This window comes from Teleopsis dalmanni, chromosome 2 (genome assembly GCF_002237135.1).
Source record: "Teleopsis dalmanni isolate 2A chromosome 2, ASM223713v2, whole genome shotgun sequence".
NCBI classification, from domain to species: Eukaryota; Metazoa; Arthropoda; class Insecta; order Diptera; family Diopsidae; genus Teleopsis; species Teleopsis dalmanni.
The window spans coordinates 80,745,473-80,762,896 of record NC_051847.1 but is presented as its reverse complement, the minus strand read 5'-3'; the positions used below and the strand labels follow the sequence as shown (position 1 = coordinate 80,762,896).

General features: G+C 31.8%; 3 protein-coding genes across 3 annotated transcripts; 2 read left to right on the top strand and 1 right to left on the bottom strand.

The window, feature by feature from the left end:
- Positions 1 to 2,076: 2,076 nt before the first annotated feature.
- LOC119680842 (transmembrane protein 177-like) lies at positions 2,077 to 3,342 on the top strand. Its single transcript, XM_038093840.1, has 4 exons — positions 2,077 to 2,299; positions 2,362 to 2,498; positions 2,555 to 2,874; positions 2,944 to 3,342. Exons 1-4 carry the CDS (start codon positions 2,115 to 2,117, stop codon positions 3,280 to 3,282), a joined length of 981 nt encoding a protein of 326 aa, XP_037949768.1. The 5' UTR covers positions 2,077 to 2,114; the 3' UTR covers positions 3,283 to 3,342.
- A 43-nt stretch (positions 3,343 to 3,385) lies between these two features.
- LOC119683383 (gamma-secretase subunit pen-2) lies at positions 3,386 to 4,002 on the bottom strand. Its single transcript, XM_038097044.1, has 3 exons — positions 3,831 to 4,002; positions 3,637 to 3,741; positions 3,386 to 3,574 (listed from the first exon to the last, which is right to left on the bottom strand). Exons 1-3 carry the CDS (start codon positions 3,889 to 3,891, stop codon positions 3,435 to 3,437), a joined length of 306 nt encoding a protein of 101 aa, XP_037952972.1. The 5' UTR covers positions 3,892 to 4,002; the 3' UTR covers positions 3,386 to 3,434.
- A 1,850-nt stretch (positions 4,003 to 5,852) lies between these two features.
- Positions 5,853 to 7,932, top strand: LOC119683912 (otefin-like). Its single transcript, XM_038097799.1, has 2 exons — positions 5,853 to 5,958; positions 6,492 to 7,932. Exon 2 carries the CDS (start codon positions 6,614 to 6,616, stop codon positions 7,886 to 7,888), a length of 1,275 nt encoding a protein of 424 aa, XP_037953727.1. The 5' UTR covers positions 5,853 to 5,958; positions 6,492 to 6,613; the 3' UTR covers positions 7,889 to 7,932.
- Positions 7,933 to 17,424: the final 9,492 nt, after the last annotated feature.

Below are 17,424 nucleotides of genomic sequence, written 5' to 3'. Positions count from 1 at the left end.
TCTATATGAAGATAATATTCTTATTTTAAGTTCTATATTAAATCAGTTACTGGATATCAAGTAGTGACCTATCAGGTTACTGAAATTGCAATTTATTGATATATCTAGTGATATTTCTATAGGCAAGATTTATTCACTTTCTTTGCATAAATGGAGCATTCAAGTAGGAGAGCTGAATATGTTATTATAGATTATTAAGTGTAGAATATCTAGAAAACCATTTACAGTAATATGATGAACTTAATCCTATACATCCATTTTGCTAGTATTTAATGGATTGATAGCATATAATTCAATGTATAGGTATATATATATTTTTTATAATTAATTTTCGTTGATCAATTTAGGATCTTCACAATTAACAGATTAAAAATCGTAGACGTCGTTCTCGACAATACGCTACCTTATTTTACTCCTGCCACTGCTTTGTGCGGTCGGTTGAAATGTCTCAGAAAGAGCTTAAAAGTTTCGTCGGCTATTCTGGGATGGCTATTCCGGTAATGTGATGTTTGATAATGTCTGTTATGAAAACCCAGCTCTGTCATATACACTGGAATAACTTTTAGTTTTATCATTTAAGCTGTCTAACATCGTGTGCTTACTATTTTTATGCGGAATTTTGTCTTATTAAAGATATACTCTCAATGCGTCTTTAGAGTCCCACATGGGGAGAAATCATCAAAGCTCTTCAACAGTCAACACTTTCCCGCTATGCATCCATAGACTCCATCCTTTGTGTTATGCATACATAGAAGGTTATTGCAACGGAACTAATAATAGTGGAATCGAATATCGACAAGGGCTAATCACATTGTCGTCATATCGAATTAGAGTCGTTTTCAAAACCACGTTTTTATTACCAGAAACCTCTCATTGATATTGTTATATAACATAATAAACCATTGTTAAAGAAATTTTTCTTGCGTCCGACACTTATTGTCTTTATAATGATCCCACATTCAATAGAATGTTTTCTTGACAGTGCACCCATGGATCTTTATAAATTTTATTATGAGAAGAAGTACCAATAAAACCCAGGCTTGTAAGATAATAAACGTACTATCTTTCATTTGTTCTAATTGTCTCTACAAATTTTCAGATTATAAGGAGAAGCTCAATTATGTTGTGAAATTCAAAAAAGGAAAAAGGTTGTGAAATGCATAGGGCACATTTGAAAAGATCAAATAACAATATTACTAGACAAGCACTGAGGTAGAAACCGCAAAGTACTAGGCGCCCCAGAGCGTCGACCATGATTTGCAGGAGAACAATGGCACGCAAATTGAAGAATTTAAATTACTCATGGAACGATATCGTTACCTTGGCCTAGTAATAATAAAGAAATGTATTAATGTAAATAAAAAAATGTGTGAAATTTATTATTTAACAAAATTATTCGACATTATTGGTTCTGTTGAAACTTTAAGAACAACGTAGTTATTTCTATTAATTATATTACTTCAATTATTAGTATTATCATTATTAATATATATATATATATATACTTAATTTTAAAAATATTATATTAATTTTTGATCTGTATAATAATGGGTCAATGGGAAAAAAGATTTATAATATCAAACTCGGGTCAAGTATGGACTACAAAAAATGATAGGTTCCTTAAGGACGTGTGCGAGTTAGGCTAAGGTCGTGTGCGAGTTAGGCTAAGTTGCGTTCTAAAAGAGGGAAATTCTAAGTTGTGCCAATAATTTAGTGATGTATCGATACGTGTTAATAAATGGCTGTGTGTAGTGCAAAAAATCTCCCATTTGGTTTAGCATCAAGTCAGCCTAACTCGCACACGTCCTAAATACAGACAACATCAACTTGAATACAGACAACAGCTATTATAACTTATTTTAGCTTTTAACTTAATAATATATAATTAAATATAAAAACAACGTTCATAATAAATTTTTAATACATTTTCAAAATAAAAACAAAACACAAGGAACATAGCTTAATGTCATTGGTGTCAATTATGCAATTCGAGACTCGCAGCGACTATCCGGCTAAATATCAGCTGTTGTTACAAAACAGCGCTGCGAAGATAAAAAGCAAATATAATACAATTAATATTACTTTTAATAAATTAAAAGCACAGTTTTAAAAAAATGAATAAAAATTTAACAATGAATCAACCCAAAAAAAGAAGCTTCTTTGAGTTTTTCGTGACGAAAAGGGGACGTCAAACGACGTTAATCGTGTCTGGAGCAACAGCCGTTTCGCTATTTATGGGAAACTTTTTGCCACACACGTTTGGACTCGGTTATTACAAAGATTTTGTGCAGAGCTATCAGTAAATCAATGTACAATATTCGAACAATTGGAACAAATTTTTAAAGATTTATATATTTACAGAAATGGTATACCACGGGAAGTGCCAGAGAATGTTAAGCAGCGCCTCGAGAAAGCAATGGACATATTACAATTACGTCGGTATGAACGGTTAATTATCAGACCCTTCACTGTGGTCGGTTTTGATTTATTTCAAGCAGGTGCATTACAGAATCTACAATACTTTTAAGCATCTATAAACAATCCTATTTTTTAGGTAGCATAAAATATCGTTTTGGTTCTGAGTTTGGTATTCCCGTCAATTACTCTTATGCCAGTCCAAATGATATCAAACGCAGTGAGATACGTTTTCGTGATAAAGAGATCAACTGGAATTCGGAAAGTGGGAAACTACTCGAAGAATCTATTGTGCTAACAGAACAGGAGCAGATTTTTAGTTTCTGTAAATCAATTCTTCAGCTACAGACACATAAAATCCTGATGAACTCGATATTTCCTTCAATCACGTTTATTGGCATGTATGCAGTCGGAAATTATGTAAATTTAAGAAACAATTTTTATGCCCGACCATTGGCGGTAAGTTAAACGCTATTAAATTAAAAAAAATTAATTAAATTAAAAAAAATTAACAAAAATATTTTTAAGTTGCGTTTGGTAATGTATTCCATTTTGGGTTTGTTCGGTCTTGGGTCGTGGTCTTTTATGAAAGATTTCAACCAAGTAACCTACGATGCTGATATTGATAAGAAACTATGTGAGCTAGGACCAGACTTTGTGGAAGTCGGAACGACCTACTATGAGAAGCTTTTAAAACGTAACATGGCATTACGCGCACTACTCAATAATGACCAATACACAGCCAAAGGCAACGAAAACTACTTAATAAGACAGAAAACAATCCCGCTTACATTAAGAAAATCATTCTTCGAAGGTAAACTTAAGGAACTCCAATCAGGCACACAAACAGAAAATGAAGTGGCTTAAAGTTAGTCAATAAATTTTTTTTAATATTGTTTAGAATGTTTACAATGGAAAATATATATGTTAAAATATATAAATGTTTATAATGATTAAATTTTTTTAATGCTAATTAAAGATGGTTTTAGTACTTAAGTTATTTTTTGTAAGAAAAAAGTTTACGCCCTTCCTTGCGGTATTATAAAACTGATATAGTCACCATACGCGCCCCATTCAGCACGTTTTATTTGGAAAATTGTTACCCAAATGCTTAACGCTATTAACCAGAGAAATGTGCCAAATGCTGAGTAAATAACATCTGTAAAGTTTAACATTTATTATATTTTTTAAAAATCCAGAAAATTTTTGTCCGGCACTTACATTTCTTTATTTGCTGCTGCTCTAGAAAAGGCGGTTTACGAAAAGCTTCCGCAAAAAACCAATATGCATTAATGGCCCATACGAAAGGCAATAAAGCAAAACCAGCTGAAATTTAAAAGTTTTTGCATTTTTATATAAATTATAAAATATTAACTTTCTATTCCTAAAACAAATTTTATTTGATTTCGTTTTACCTCGAAAATATGCACGACAAAGTTCGAGCTTTTTCTGATTATTAACTTTACTAATATCCATCTTGTGCAGTGATTGCTAGTGTTTAATTTATTTTAATAAAACTTTTGTTTATTGTAAGGTTTGAGTCACAAAATTTTCAACACAACAATGGCAAAATCAGCTGTTCGGTTTAGGTATGTTCAATTGAACACCCAAATTGCGAGTCTCACTTTACATCGAAATAATTTCGTTAAGTTCCACAATGAAGGTACCATATCAAATATTTAACAAGAATATTTGAGAACTAAAGCACTTAGTAAATATTTACGCAGTATTGTGAAATACATATATGTACAACACATTTCTATAAACATATAAAATATTTATTTAGAGTTATATTTGAAAATCGGTCATTTCATAATTGTATTGGGTTGGTTTGTTATATTTAGTTTATTAAGGACGTGTGCGAGTTAGGCTAAGTTGATGCTAAACCAAATGGGAGATTTTTTGGGATTTTTTACACTGCACACATTTAGCCATTTATCAACACCTATCGACACATCACTACATTATCGGCACAACTTAGAATTTCTCTCATTTGGAACGCAAAAATTACAAAAGTATGTATTGTAAAAATGCAACACATGAGGCTGCAGCTCATGAGGCTGAACGGATGTAACGAATATAAAAAATGAAAAGAGCAGAATGCAGTAAAAGTGATTAGTTACGATCTATTTTTGTTTTAATTTTTGAGTCGTTCTTTTGTGTATCTCTACACGTGTTTCGGCAAATCGCTTTTGCCTTAGGAATTCTCTTGATGAAGGCAAAAGCGAATTTGCCGAAGCACGTGTAGAGATACACAAAAAAACTTTCGAAATAAAAGTTAGTATATTTTAAAAACAAAAATAACCGCATATAAACACATTGAAATATAAACAAAATATGTTCACATCGATCATAAAATATTTCGCGCACAGAGAAATGCCATACAATTGCTTAATGTTTGTATCTGATATAAGATTTCTCTTATACGGCGTTTACATTGGCCGAAAATGGCTCATTTTGAATGAGCCATTTGAAAGTGTTTACATTCGTTCTATTTCATTTGTTCTCATTTCAACAGCTGATTTTTCAACTTGCATGTTGATTTGATTTTTGGCCCGTGCCAAAAAAATGTTGCATGAAGGTTAAATATGCCTTCAAACCTTACATTAGAAACTTAAAACATATTTTTAACTTCGATTAATTACTTTTTGGGAAATAAAAGTTCTAAAAAGCAGTGCATCGTTTTCAAGAAAATGCAACCACCAAACATTTGTTTACCTTTTTTTGTAAATATGTTAAAAACAGCTTTTTCAAACTGTCAAAATGCCATGAAGAGCTTTCATTTAGGGTATGTTCAATGGATTCCTTTGCATTTGGAACGTATGTGAAATGCATTCGAACGTCATTCATACAGAATGTGAGAAAATTGCTCATTTTTGTGCTTGAAATTTTATATGCAAGAATGAGCCATTCGATACTCATTTTCGATTTTTGACCAAAATGAGCCATTTTCGGCCAATGTAAACGCCGTATTACCTTAACGTCAAAAATCAAAACTCAATTTGCTCTCACGTTTTCCCATTATTCTACTCTGGCACAAATTATGGAACGTTATTCATACAGTATAGCAGATCAGCTGATTTTTTACAACATAACTCAAAAATTAGTACTTAAATGACATTTAACTTATTTACATATTAAGATTATATGCGCGATGTCAATATTTTTCCTACATACTATATACATACTTATATTCGCTTATATATGAATACATACTTTTTCAGCAGCCAATATTCAACATTATATTGTATTTGCATAATGATATATTACATAGCGCTGGAAATATATTCTTTAGAAATAGTTTTGACAGCATAAAGTTTTTAGTTACTTTGGTTGTTTATTATTTTTTCTTTTGATATCATAGTGATACTGGTGTTTTATTTCAACCCTGTTTTATTTCATATAACAACTTCAATACTAAAATAAAATTTTATGAATATCAGGCACAGAAATAAGTAGTTAGAAGCTACTTAAGTTATATATTTAAGAGATAGAAGACGTCATTATAGTCTGGACTTAAGAAAATAAATATTAGCGAAACAGGTAAGTTATGCTATTTTTAGTTTGATTTAATAAAAAGTAGAATGATTATTTTTGATATATTTATTTACTACGAATTAATGGAATTTTTCTCTTTGAAATTTAACAAATTAATTATTTGCTTTTTTATGAGCTTTTATCAGATTAAATTATAAATTTGTGTCCATTATATGTATATAAAAGTATATAAAGGTCGTGTGCGTGTTCGAGTAAAGTGAGTAAAGTAAATTGAAATTTTCTTGGGATTTTTAGCACTGCACTTATGTTAACATTTATTTATTTATTTCTTCACTTATTTATTATTTTTGATCAAAAGTTTTCAAATTTATTTATATATTTATTAAACATTTTATAAAATTTTCACAATGGTAAAACCTAATTTACCTAATTTTTATCTAATTTACCCTACTCGAAATTCTAGTAAGTATCAATTTTCCCTCAATTTACTATTAATTTATTCGAACTCACACACCGCAAATTATCATATATTTGCAAAGAAACGTTATATTTATAAACTTTAAATTATTATTGAACAGCAAAGCTTAATTGAAACTAAGTGGCAACTTCAACTAATGGAACGAATCCTTTTTTAACGAAGCGCTTTAAACGCGCAATTGACTCTTCTTCAAACGGCAAAAATTTTGTGAGTTGTGATAAAATGTCTAGCGAGGTTGACGATTTGGACAAATTAAGTAATGCTGAACTGCATAGTAAGTGTGTTGAGAATGGCATGAAGAATATTCCAGTAACTGATGCAAGCCGAAGTATACTTACCAAGAAGTTGCGTGCCATTTTAAGTGGAACTAAGCCGGACACGCCTACCAAGCAAAACAAACGGTACTTCGAAGCACCAAAAGTTGCTGATAAAGTGGTAGAGGATAAATCTAAGCGTGCTAACAGACGTACAATTGCCGTTACTAAACCCTTTGGTAGTGATGAAACTATCGATGGTGCAGAACAATCCACAGCTGCAATCGCGGTTACTAAAAAACGCGAAGCTAGCGTACAAAAAGTGTCGCCAGTAACCGTAATTGATACAATTGCCATTGAAAGTGACGATGACATGGATTTAGTAAAGGCGACAGCACAAGCAGAAGCAGTTGAACGTGGTGTACCGGTACGCGGGCGTACCACACGTTCAGTGTCTGTTACTAAGAGCAACATTCCTGTGCCCGTAGCAGTAGCAGCAGCAGCAGCTAAAAAAGATGTTGACACTATCATCGAAGAACAAGAACAAGTTGAGCCTATTGTGCGTCAACGTTCAACACGTTCCGTTTCTCTTTCGAAATCAAGTGTTGTTACTGTTTCCTTTGATGGTAATGTACAGCCAATACAGGAAGAACCAATTATGTCATCAGCGCCAGTTTCACACCAACATACTGATGTCTACTCGAAAGTTGAGAAAAAACAATTTGAGCCAGGAAGCCTATTTAAGGAACCAACTAACAAAGCCAAACAACATCAATACATTCCAGTTGGAGATTTGAAATACTCACAACCTGTGAGCACAACTACCGGCTACGCTTCAAAATATGCTTCGCCTTTAAGCCTTGGTTCTGCACATTTTTTAGGTGGTACTCCGTCGTTATTGGCAGGAAAAACTAACGCTTATTATAATGAGCAGAGCGATGATACAGATACGGATGCATACGACACGCCGTTTTTAAGTAACTTTGCACGTACTTTGGATCGTTTGAAGTCTCCACATATGGATCGCATTGGTGGCGGCAAGTACAGTGGTGGTATGGCGGAAAATTTAACTCCACGTCCACGTAAGTCACTGGTGCACGACAAACGCAGACGTCCTTCGATCATGGCACAACTTGCGGAACTTTTTAGAGCAGTAGATAGGAAGTACCACATTCGCCGCAACTTATTCATCACGTTTATTGTTTTGGCGGTTATTACTTTTATATATATGTTTTGGCGTTAATTAAATATAATTTTGTAACGTTAATTTTACAATAACCAGTTAATTTTATAATCAGTTAATTTAAATTCATTAGAAATTTGTCATTATTTAAAAAAAAATGAAATTATATTGTTACATTTACATTGTTTGTCTTGAGTGTTTTTCAATTGTCAATGACGTATGCATACATATTTTGATTAAAATTTTAATAAAGCCCTACAAAATAATTTAGTTATATTTTAATTATTTTAACTTTTAGATTTTTATGTTCTTGTTGTAATCTGTACTTCACAAGCAGGTTCCACGTCTGTGAAGTCCCTTTGAGCTAGAGCTATTGAACGGCACTTGGTCGTCGTCGGTAACGTATGGCTTCGGGACCTAGACTCTGCCATTCTTGGAACTAAGATTTAGATTTTTATAATTTATGGTTTTGTATTTTTATATTTAATTAATGGCTAAAGGTCGATAGAGTGGTTGGGATTAAAGTATTTAATTGTCTTTAAAAAGAAAAGCTATAATAAAATTATATTCATATATATATGCATATATTCCTGTGCATTACTGTATGTGCTTCGTTTATTATATTATTTTAATGTATAATATTTATTCTACAATATAATGTTAAAGACAATTATAAATATTATTAGATTGCTACATGTAGTTTAGTGCAGCAGGAAATTGTATGAAGTTCTGGACAATGAATTATTTGGACAATCTATTAGATCCCAACCACTCAACACTAGTCTACCTCTACAAAACTGTGCACATCCAATAAGAACATAAAAACAGATCTATTTTGTGGAAGTAAAACATGGAATAGTGTCACTACAATCCAGTTGAAAATTCAGACTCTTATAAATCCACGACGAATCTTACGTACCAGTACAATTTAATTATCATTATCACTAACTAATGACACAGGGCATTATCTTGATGTAAGAATATAGATCATATTCTTATAGTGTAAGAATATACATCGCATTCTTGTGATGTAAGAATATATATTATATTCTTATGACGTGAAAATAAGATGATGTCTTCATGTTTGGAACATATAAAGGATGACCTCAAAATGTTTTTTTTTTCTGGTTGAATAAAGAACTGATACAGTATTTTGATGGCAGCAGTCTTTTAAGAATACAGTCTTCGAAATCATTTTATTGCTATTTATAAAAGATTAACCAGATTATAAGATATAACTTTGTCAAAGTTTTCGCAAGCTTCAAGTTTATCTTTATTTATGAAACTATATAAACTATGTACTACGAAAAGATAAAGACAGAAAATAATATTGCGTTAGGTAAAATGGTAAAATATAAACAATAGTTTCCATTCAAGTCCAAGTAAAGTCCATTCTTTAACTTCATTCTAGCTTTTACCATAAAGTCGTAACTTTGTTTTGATTTGTTTACGAGTGTTCCAGATAATGTTTGGAGCACAGAATTTTCGGTGACCTCGGAGGTAGGTCTGCCTAATATTATTTTAGCGACATGGTTTTCAAAAACTTGCGGTTGCCTAGTTCTAGAGCAGAAGTTTATTATAGGTATTGTTTTTGACAGAATACCAACAAGAACCTGTTCAAGTTGTCTAATTAATTATAATTAATGTAATTTCTGCTAAAAAATGACATTAATTGGAATGCATGGAAAACAATGAATTTATTGCAGTACTAGATTCGTTGGAATACTACATTTTGTTGAAATGCTAGATCTACAGGGCAATTCCGGCTGGTTAAGAGCCTTGCGAAACATGCTTGGCAGATAGAATGAAGGACTATTTTTTAAAAGAATTTTATGATTTATAATTCGTGGAAGACAGCTGTTTTGTGCTGTTGCTTTTGTGGGGAAATCAAAAACAGCTGTTAATCGGTACTGCATGCAATTCAAAAATTTTATTTAAATACAAAAGTAATGGAATGCCGTAAGATGTATATTTCATTTATTTCATTATTATTACTTGTACATAAATAAATATTTATTAAAAAACCCTCAAATTTAATTGATGTCATGTAAGAAATGGTAACAGTAATTAATGCATTAAGCACAGCAGTGACGCCACAAAAAAAAAAAAAATAGTTATAAAATTATAGCAAAAAACTATATATATATAAAGATATATAAATATTAAAATTTATATGCCTAAAAATTTATAAATTATACATAGATATATTAAATATATTTTTTAAGATTTTAATAAAGACGTATTGATTACGTTGATGAGTCGAACGCCGTATTAAAAATGAAGTTGAAAATTATTTCTTTTATTTTTACAAATTTTAATTAATTAATAAATTAATATTTATTTATTATTTTTATATAAAGAAAATTTTGTAGACGAAAAACACATCTTTCGTTTCGTCTTTTGAAAAACAGAAAGCTCTTTTCTATCAGAATATGAAATATCTTTTGAAAGATTTTTGAAAGTGGTGAGCTCAAAGAAACGCAGGGTTGTATTTTTGCTCATACTAAAAGTATACTATGAAAAATTTTAAAAAGGATTTTTTGCTCGAAATTTTTGCAATAAAATTTTAATTGATTTGTGTCATATATATATTAAAATGGGTACTAGTTTGTATATTAAATAATTTTAAGAGAAACAAAAACAAAATTGTTTTAATTTATTATAATAGACAGTATTACCAACATTAAAAAAAAATATATGTAGGACTTTTATTAGTTATATATATGTATATATAATCCAGATCAATGATAAAGACTTGCAGAGTTTTAATAGGATAAATTGCTGTTGTTAAAGATTTGTAGGCTTTATATAGCATAGGTTGTTATTAATAAAGACTTGAAGAATCTTTTTGGGCAAAGTGCTATGATTGCAGATCTCCATGATTTGTAGAAATCAGCTTTTTCAACTAAAGCGAAACTCAGTACTATGATACCTCTGCCGACAGGTCGCTGCGCATTAGGATGTCATATAATACGACTTGGTCTGACCTCTAACGACTTTTACCGGTTTTGTGGTTCTGCGGATAAAGCCAAAGGCTTTTTTAAGTTTTTAACGAAACGTGGAGTTTTGTTTTTTTCTTATTTCTCTTAATTTTATATAATGTACACACCCACAAACCATTTACAACTTTTATAGCATACTTTTAGTGAAAGAAAAAACACAACTTTGCGTTCAAATAGCAATAAATCTAGTGAAACAGTGAATCTATAACAACAATAACACCGGATTTATTGACATACATATGTATTTCAATTGGTGGAATTGGTGGGTAAATAAAGATTCTTACTAGATCAGAGGACTCACTTGGTCGATTTTGAACAAAATGCATACTAATTTGCTGTTTGTATTAAAGCGGAACCGATTTAGTATAAAGGCATCGGTTTTGACAGGTCATTGCTTATTACAAAGGAATACAAAACGACTGAGTTTGCCCTCAAACGATTTTTTTGTTGTCTACGGCTTTGTGGATGAGAACCAAACTGTACTCCAACTTATATATCAATGCCTATCATTGGTTGGGAGAAGATTCAAAATCTTCGCAGCTTCTTGCTTACATTAATGATAGAGAAGTTTGTAAGCCTTTAAAATATATGAAATAGTCAAGTTCATAGACTTATTTGGCATCACCTACTTGAATGGTGGAATTAAACCTTTTCCAAATGACGCTGTTCATGGAATAAATGTTTACAAGCTATACCTTTAAGGTTATTCAAGCCTGACACGGCTACCGTCTCAACAGTGGAATCACATTATTTAGGTTTATGTGATCTCCGGTTTATAGAGTTGCCTCTTTCACCTAACCAGAGTTTTTTGAAATATTCATTGAAATATAAGCCATATATTATAATTATAATTAAGGGTGCTGTTTGATTGGGCTATTAATCTGATTTATATGTTACATTGGTTGACGTCTTTATTTAAGTTGAGGTTACTGTTGCACCAAAGATAGGAAACATCAAGACACTTACTTTGATATATGATAATCTGTACTATTTAGTCACAATGATCTTATTACAGCGACATTCATTAGTCCATGGGCTTGCATTTGAGTTTCAGTTTTTTCTAAAGATTCCTAAATCTAAATGGAGTGGCGGGATATCAGTAAGATTTCATCTATGTACTTCAGATAATCATGTATGTTATGTTAGCTGAACGTAATACTCTGCTTTTCACTATGATAACTCGTAGTAAGATGAGAATTGAAGTGATGCTGTATTCTCTATCCTTAGACGAAAGGCGTAATACCCTGCCTTTCACTATGATAACCCGTATTAATATGAGAAGTAGGGTAATGCTGTGTTCTCTGTACATTCCCAATTGATATTCTAATAAATGCTGTTGCGTCATGATACAGAATACAGTATCACCTCATTTCTCATCTTACTTCTAGTTGCCTGTTAGTGTATGCCGCATAAAGGGCTCAATAGTATGCACCCCAATAAAGAAATTTTATCAAATTTATCAACTTATATGAGATACACCTGCACTCCAGGATTATCATAATGCTTTCCTTTTGAGGACTTTCGTCTTCGAGGAAACAGTAGGGCTATAGTGTCCAGGCCAGTGGCTCCCAACCTTTTTTTAATCGAGGACCACTATGATGTTTTTGTTTTTCGTAGAGACCACAAAGTTTAAGAATAATAAACTGTATGATTCTTTATGTAATTTTGGTGTAATGTATAACGAATTATATAAACGCATAGGTATAATAATACGTATACCTATGCGGTATACCTATAGGCTATAAAATAGGTATGTAATTACTTAGAAATTTTTTATGTTTATTTTCTAATAAGCGAGGTTTCAGTGGACAAACTACAAGCTATGTATCTTTATTTGTTAAATTTGATTCACGGACCATTATAAACCATCTCGGGGACCACAGGTAGTCCGTGGACTACCGGTTGAGAACCACTGCTCTAGGGCAAACCAATTTGAAAGCAAAAGCTTATTAATCGAAGTGGTCTCATGTCGTGCGCATGGAGTAAAATGTTCCGACTAGAAATATGCTTGATTTGGTATTTGTTTGTGTATCGAAAAACGCGATGGAGGACGGTCGCATCTTCGGTGGTAGAATCAGGTGACCAACAATATGAAGTTACTCAGTACTATTAACTAGTGTCACTAGTCAGGCTGGTTGTAGTAGGCTACTGGCGCTGATAAAGAACGATTTATGTTTGTAATAGCCAACTAAGTTAGTAAGAAAGTAAACTCTCCCTTAAGTATTTTAGCTTACGTTATGCCGTAAAGTCCATTTACAAGGGTTGCTTATTTTATTTTAACTAAGAAATTTCTCTGTATAAAATATATTATAATTTATTATATAGATTTTGTAGTAATTAAGATTTAATAGCTTATTGCTAGTCTGTGTTATAGGAGAAGATTTAGTAATTAATAAAGTCTTCTTCATTCCAGTACGTTCTCATGGGTCATAACGAACTTTTTCCAACTGTCACGATTTCTTCCCAGGGTTTTTCTGCTTTGATGGATTTTTTTCTCTAGAGTTCGCTTCCACGTTTGCTTGGGCCTGCCAGGTCTTCTGCTTTCTTGAGGATTCCATGTTAATGCTTGTTTGAATTAATAAAGTAATAAATAAAACATATTTTCCTTATGGCACCATAAAGTAGTCTGTTGACACTACACAGAATGTGGATGAAAATAAGATGAATGGGAATGTGTCACTTGGTTAATTGATGATCGATAATTTGAAGACTATTAGGTTCCTTATTAAAAAATTTTCAGGTATCAGTGATAAGCAATTAAAGACAATTCCTTATATATGTATATACATATATATAATTAATATGGGGCAGTGAAATTTGAAAAATATCTTTGTGAAGTTTCATTATAAAGACTGTTCCAAAAAAATGAATTTAAGAAAAACGTTTAATGCCTTTACTAAATGCCTTCTGATTTCAGTAAAATTAAAATTCAATAGGAGAAATCAAATTTCATACTTCAGTAAGAAGTATTAAGCGAAAGATAGATATTCTCTCTGATAGTAGTTCAGTGTCGTTTGATGAGATTGTAAGAGAAAAAAGACAATGGCACTTGAGCGTTCTTGCACTTACTTCACTTGGAGACGTACTCACGCCTCAGGCATGGAGGCATGGAGCGTTGTCAACCTACATAGATACGCGTTGCAATTATCAATTAAGCACAAATAGTCATGTCTGTGTGTCACGTCTGTGGAAGCATTTTTAACGTTTGTTTCTGGTATCATTAAAGGCAAAGACAAGCAGAAGAAGAAGAAGTGGTCATTGATTGTTGTTGCTGGAGATGTTGCTAATGATAAATTTCTTTGTGGACGTTGTATACATGTCGTTGGCTGCATTTCTGCCGTTGCTGAATGAAGAAGCAATAATTTCTTAGAATTTCTATTTATTGATTTCATAAATACCATAATTTTTTACCAAATTTGGAAGTGACACTGTGTAGAATTTGTACTTTTTTGCAGAAGAGACGCGACATGCTGCAATGCGTTTTGGTTAGTAACACATCTGCACTTTACACGCTAAGCTAAGATTAATAGGAATAAGTATAGGTTTTGTATTACACGGATTACAGAAATATTTTATATAGGTTATCAAAATGTCGTTTTAGAATTTTAAATATGAATCCGACATGATTTTGTTAAGCTTTCAAGTCTTTTAAAATCACAATTACAATTATTTTTATTGCCGTCAAGATAATTATTGAACACATCAATAACCTTCAGAACTTACGTTGATATTCTTAAAGAGCTTAAACTTAATAAGAAAAAAACTTAATAAATATCGATCCAAGAAAATGTAAACTTAATATCGAATAGGACTTTTTTAATGAAGTTAAATATCATGGCGTAAAAATGAATTAGAGACACAACTCCATTCAAAAGAAGCTATGATTATACATTCAAATACAAAATAAAAATTAAGTTTTGTGTGTAAAAGAAGATATAGTTGTAGAGTGTTCTAATAAAGTTCAATATCATAAGTTCATAACAACTTAAGATATTTGTGAATTGTGATTAAAAAGTACAAAACCGATCTAAATTGTGCAAAGTATTGAAGAGCTTATATTCAATATTTTATCCACACTAAAAAACGATAAACGAACAAGACTCTATACTCTGGAGGCTTATTTTAGAGTAAAATTTTAGTGGAGGCCTATCTAACAGTTACCAAAAAGTTGTTAAAAGGAACATTTTTTGCCTGTAAAGACCTCTTTGGTAAAATACCTCAGTAATAAAATCTATAGTCAATTATGCCTCGTTGGCATGGTGGACAAAAATCAAACCAAGAAAATCAAATACTAAGTAAAATCCGTCATCTTGTTTGTGTTATACTATAAGGAATATGAAATCCTGAATTTAGATGCTTGACCTCATGACCTTAAATTAAAAGAATTAATTTCTTTTAATTCCAAATAATTTTTCAGATCGTGTAGTGATTATCACAAATATGTTAAGTAATTGTCTGAATTTTCTCAATATTATAGAGAATTTGATTATTAAAGAATTAGAATAGCTTTCAGGATTATATTCCAGAATGACATAAAGGCAAAGAAATAGCTTTTTATCTATCCCAATCAGTTCTCAATTGGTCAATTAGTAAATGTTTTCTTCTGAATCCAAAGTGGTGATTTCGAAATATTCGATTTGTCTCAAATTTCGGCATAAGATGTTTTAGGAATAGTTTCGGAAGCTTTTTTGAGAGAATAGGAAGGAGACTTACTGGACAATAAGATTTAATGTCTTCAGCTGTTTTTAGTAACATTTATACCATATTTCGGCAACTTTCCTTTGAGTTGGGAGGGATATTTTTATCAGGGATGCATTGAGGATCGAGGAAAGATGGGTAAAAAATATTAAAGTAACATCTAAGGTCACAACCAGGTACGTTTTGGTTTTTCAGAAATTTAATTTTAGTTTAAATTTTAAAATAATTGTAGTTTAAAAAGTTAAATTTTTCTTTGTGAGATAGTGTATACATTCTTTTATATTCCTTTTCATTAAAAGGAATTCAATTATTCTCAATGAGATGCCCCGTAGAGATATTAGTCTTATGGTAGGTTTATTTACAGGTCACTGCAAACTAGGGAACCCTTTTAATCATACCTACTGCAACTGTTTGGAGGACGATGAGAATACCTCTCACCTACTCTGTCTTTGCTCAGATCATGTACGGCGGCGACTCAACACTCTAGGAGTCTTCTTTCTTGAGGATCTTTATTAATTACCAGATCTCCCACTAAACAGACCTCCTATGCTATACTTCGCTAAAAGTTCTAGGTAGTTTCAAATCATAAGTTTTCCTTTATATATGGTAATACAATAGGCCAATATGCGTAAGTGGATCACCTAGGGATGGCCGGTGTAACCTAACCTAATGCACACGTGAATCGTCCCAGTTACTTTGGGATAAAGTGAATTTTAGTTACGAGGGATGCTGTAGAAACAGCAAATAGATCCTATCCAATCAATGTTTGGATGTGATTCTAAAAATAGAGTAAGACAGCAACAATGATCTATTAACTTTATATATCTACGGATAGGATGAAACGAGTTGATGTTTTAAAATAGATATACACATTGTAGTATATTATGCAAACATAACTGGTACAAAATAACATGGAAGTGTGAATAATTTTTTTTTTTCAAAAGTGAAAGTTTGAATATTTTTTACGAGTATTAAGACTTTCCGTATGTCAAATAATAATTTGTATCTAAAAATCAAAAGTTAGGTTGACTGATTTATATCTGCACTCATATGAGACTGCTGCAGGATCGTTACTTGTGGTTGGTGCAATAAAATTTTAATTTGCTGCCGTATAGAGAACCACAAATCACTAAAGTAACTGCGGCAGCTCCAATTTCCTTAATTAAAATAAATTTTATTCCTTTCCATGCTGCTGCACTCCTTTGTCAGAAGACAAACAATTATTTTATATTGGTTCAAGTTTACACATAAAGTCGAGACTAATGCGTAGATATTTGCAAGCCGTCATTTAAAAGGAAGCATTTAACGATGACAAAAAACGTAAAATTAATGCAACGTCTATCAAATTGAGCAGCCTAGTGACAGGCGAGGAGCGTGTAATGACCGCAATGATGTCAACGCGTGACTTAGAAGCAGGCAGTCGAACTACTTAAGATCTCCGGAATAGACACTCCGATTGTGCGAACACAAGATTTTAGACAATAAATCATGTAACTAATTGTTCCAGTTTTTTTCCTCATACGAATGGTGCAGAGTAAGCGCAGACCACTCTGCGCTTTGAAAGCACTTCTCTTAAGTCGATCAAAGCCTTTCGTTTCGTATCTGAGCGATGTGATTGTGATTTTTATCAAACGTTTATGCCACAATTATTTCCAATGATTTACACAGACGCTTTGTGATTTCTACTTTAATATGTTGTACTACATTTAAAACGATTTTTATTAGATATTTTTCTTCTATTAAGTATATTCACTAATTGCTAGCTTAGGTAGGCAAGACGGTTTTTAGGTAGGTAGGCAAGATGAGGAACTTTCATGTTCGTCACTCAAAACATTCAATTTTATTGCATCTGAAATTAGTTGAGCTTTTTTCTCATACGACTATTTAGTTAAATTG

Bases quoted from the DNA above. Each gene is read 5' to 3' on its own strand.
- LOC119683383 (XM_038097044.1), bottom strand. From the start codon at position 3,891: ATGGATATTAGTAAAGTTAATAATCAGAAAAAGCTCGAACTTTGTCGT. The intron at 3,742-3,830 runs GTAAAACGAAAT...TTTAAATTTCAG, and splicing joins TTGTCGTGCATATTTTCGAG to CTGGTTTTGCTTTATTGCCT. The intron at 3,575-3,636 runs GTAAGTGCCGGA...TAAACTTTACAG, and splicing joins GCAGCAGCAAATAAAGAAAT to ATGTTATTTACTCAGCATTT.
- LOC119680842 (XM_038093840.1), top strand. From the start codon at position 2,115: ATGAATAAAAATTTAACAATGAATCAACCCAAAAAAAGAAGCTTCTTT. The intron at 2,499-2,554 runs GTGCATTACAGA...CCTATTTTTTAG, and splicing joins TTTTGATTTATTTCAAGCAG to GTAGCATAAAATATCGTTTT. The intron at 2,875-2,943 runs GTAAGTTAAACG...AATATTTTTAAG, and splicing joins TTTATGCCCGACCATTGGCG to TTGCGTTTGGTAATGTATTC.
- LOC119683912 (XM_038097799.1), top strand. From the start codon at position 6,614: ATGTCTAGCGAGGTTGACGATTTGGACAAATTAAGTAATGCTGAACTG.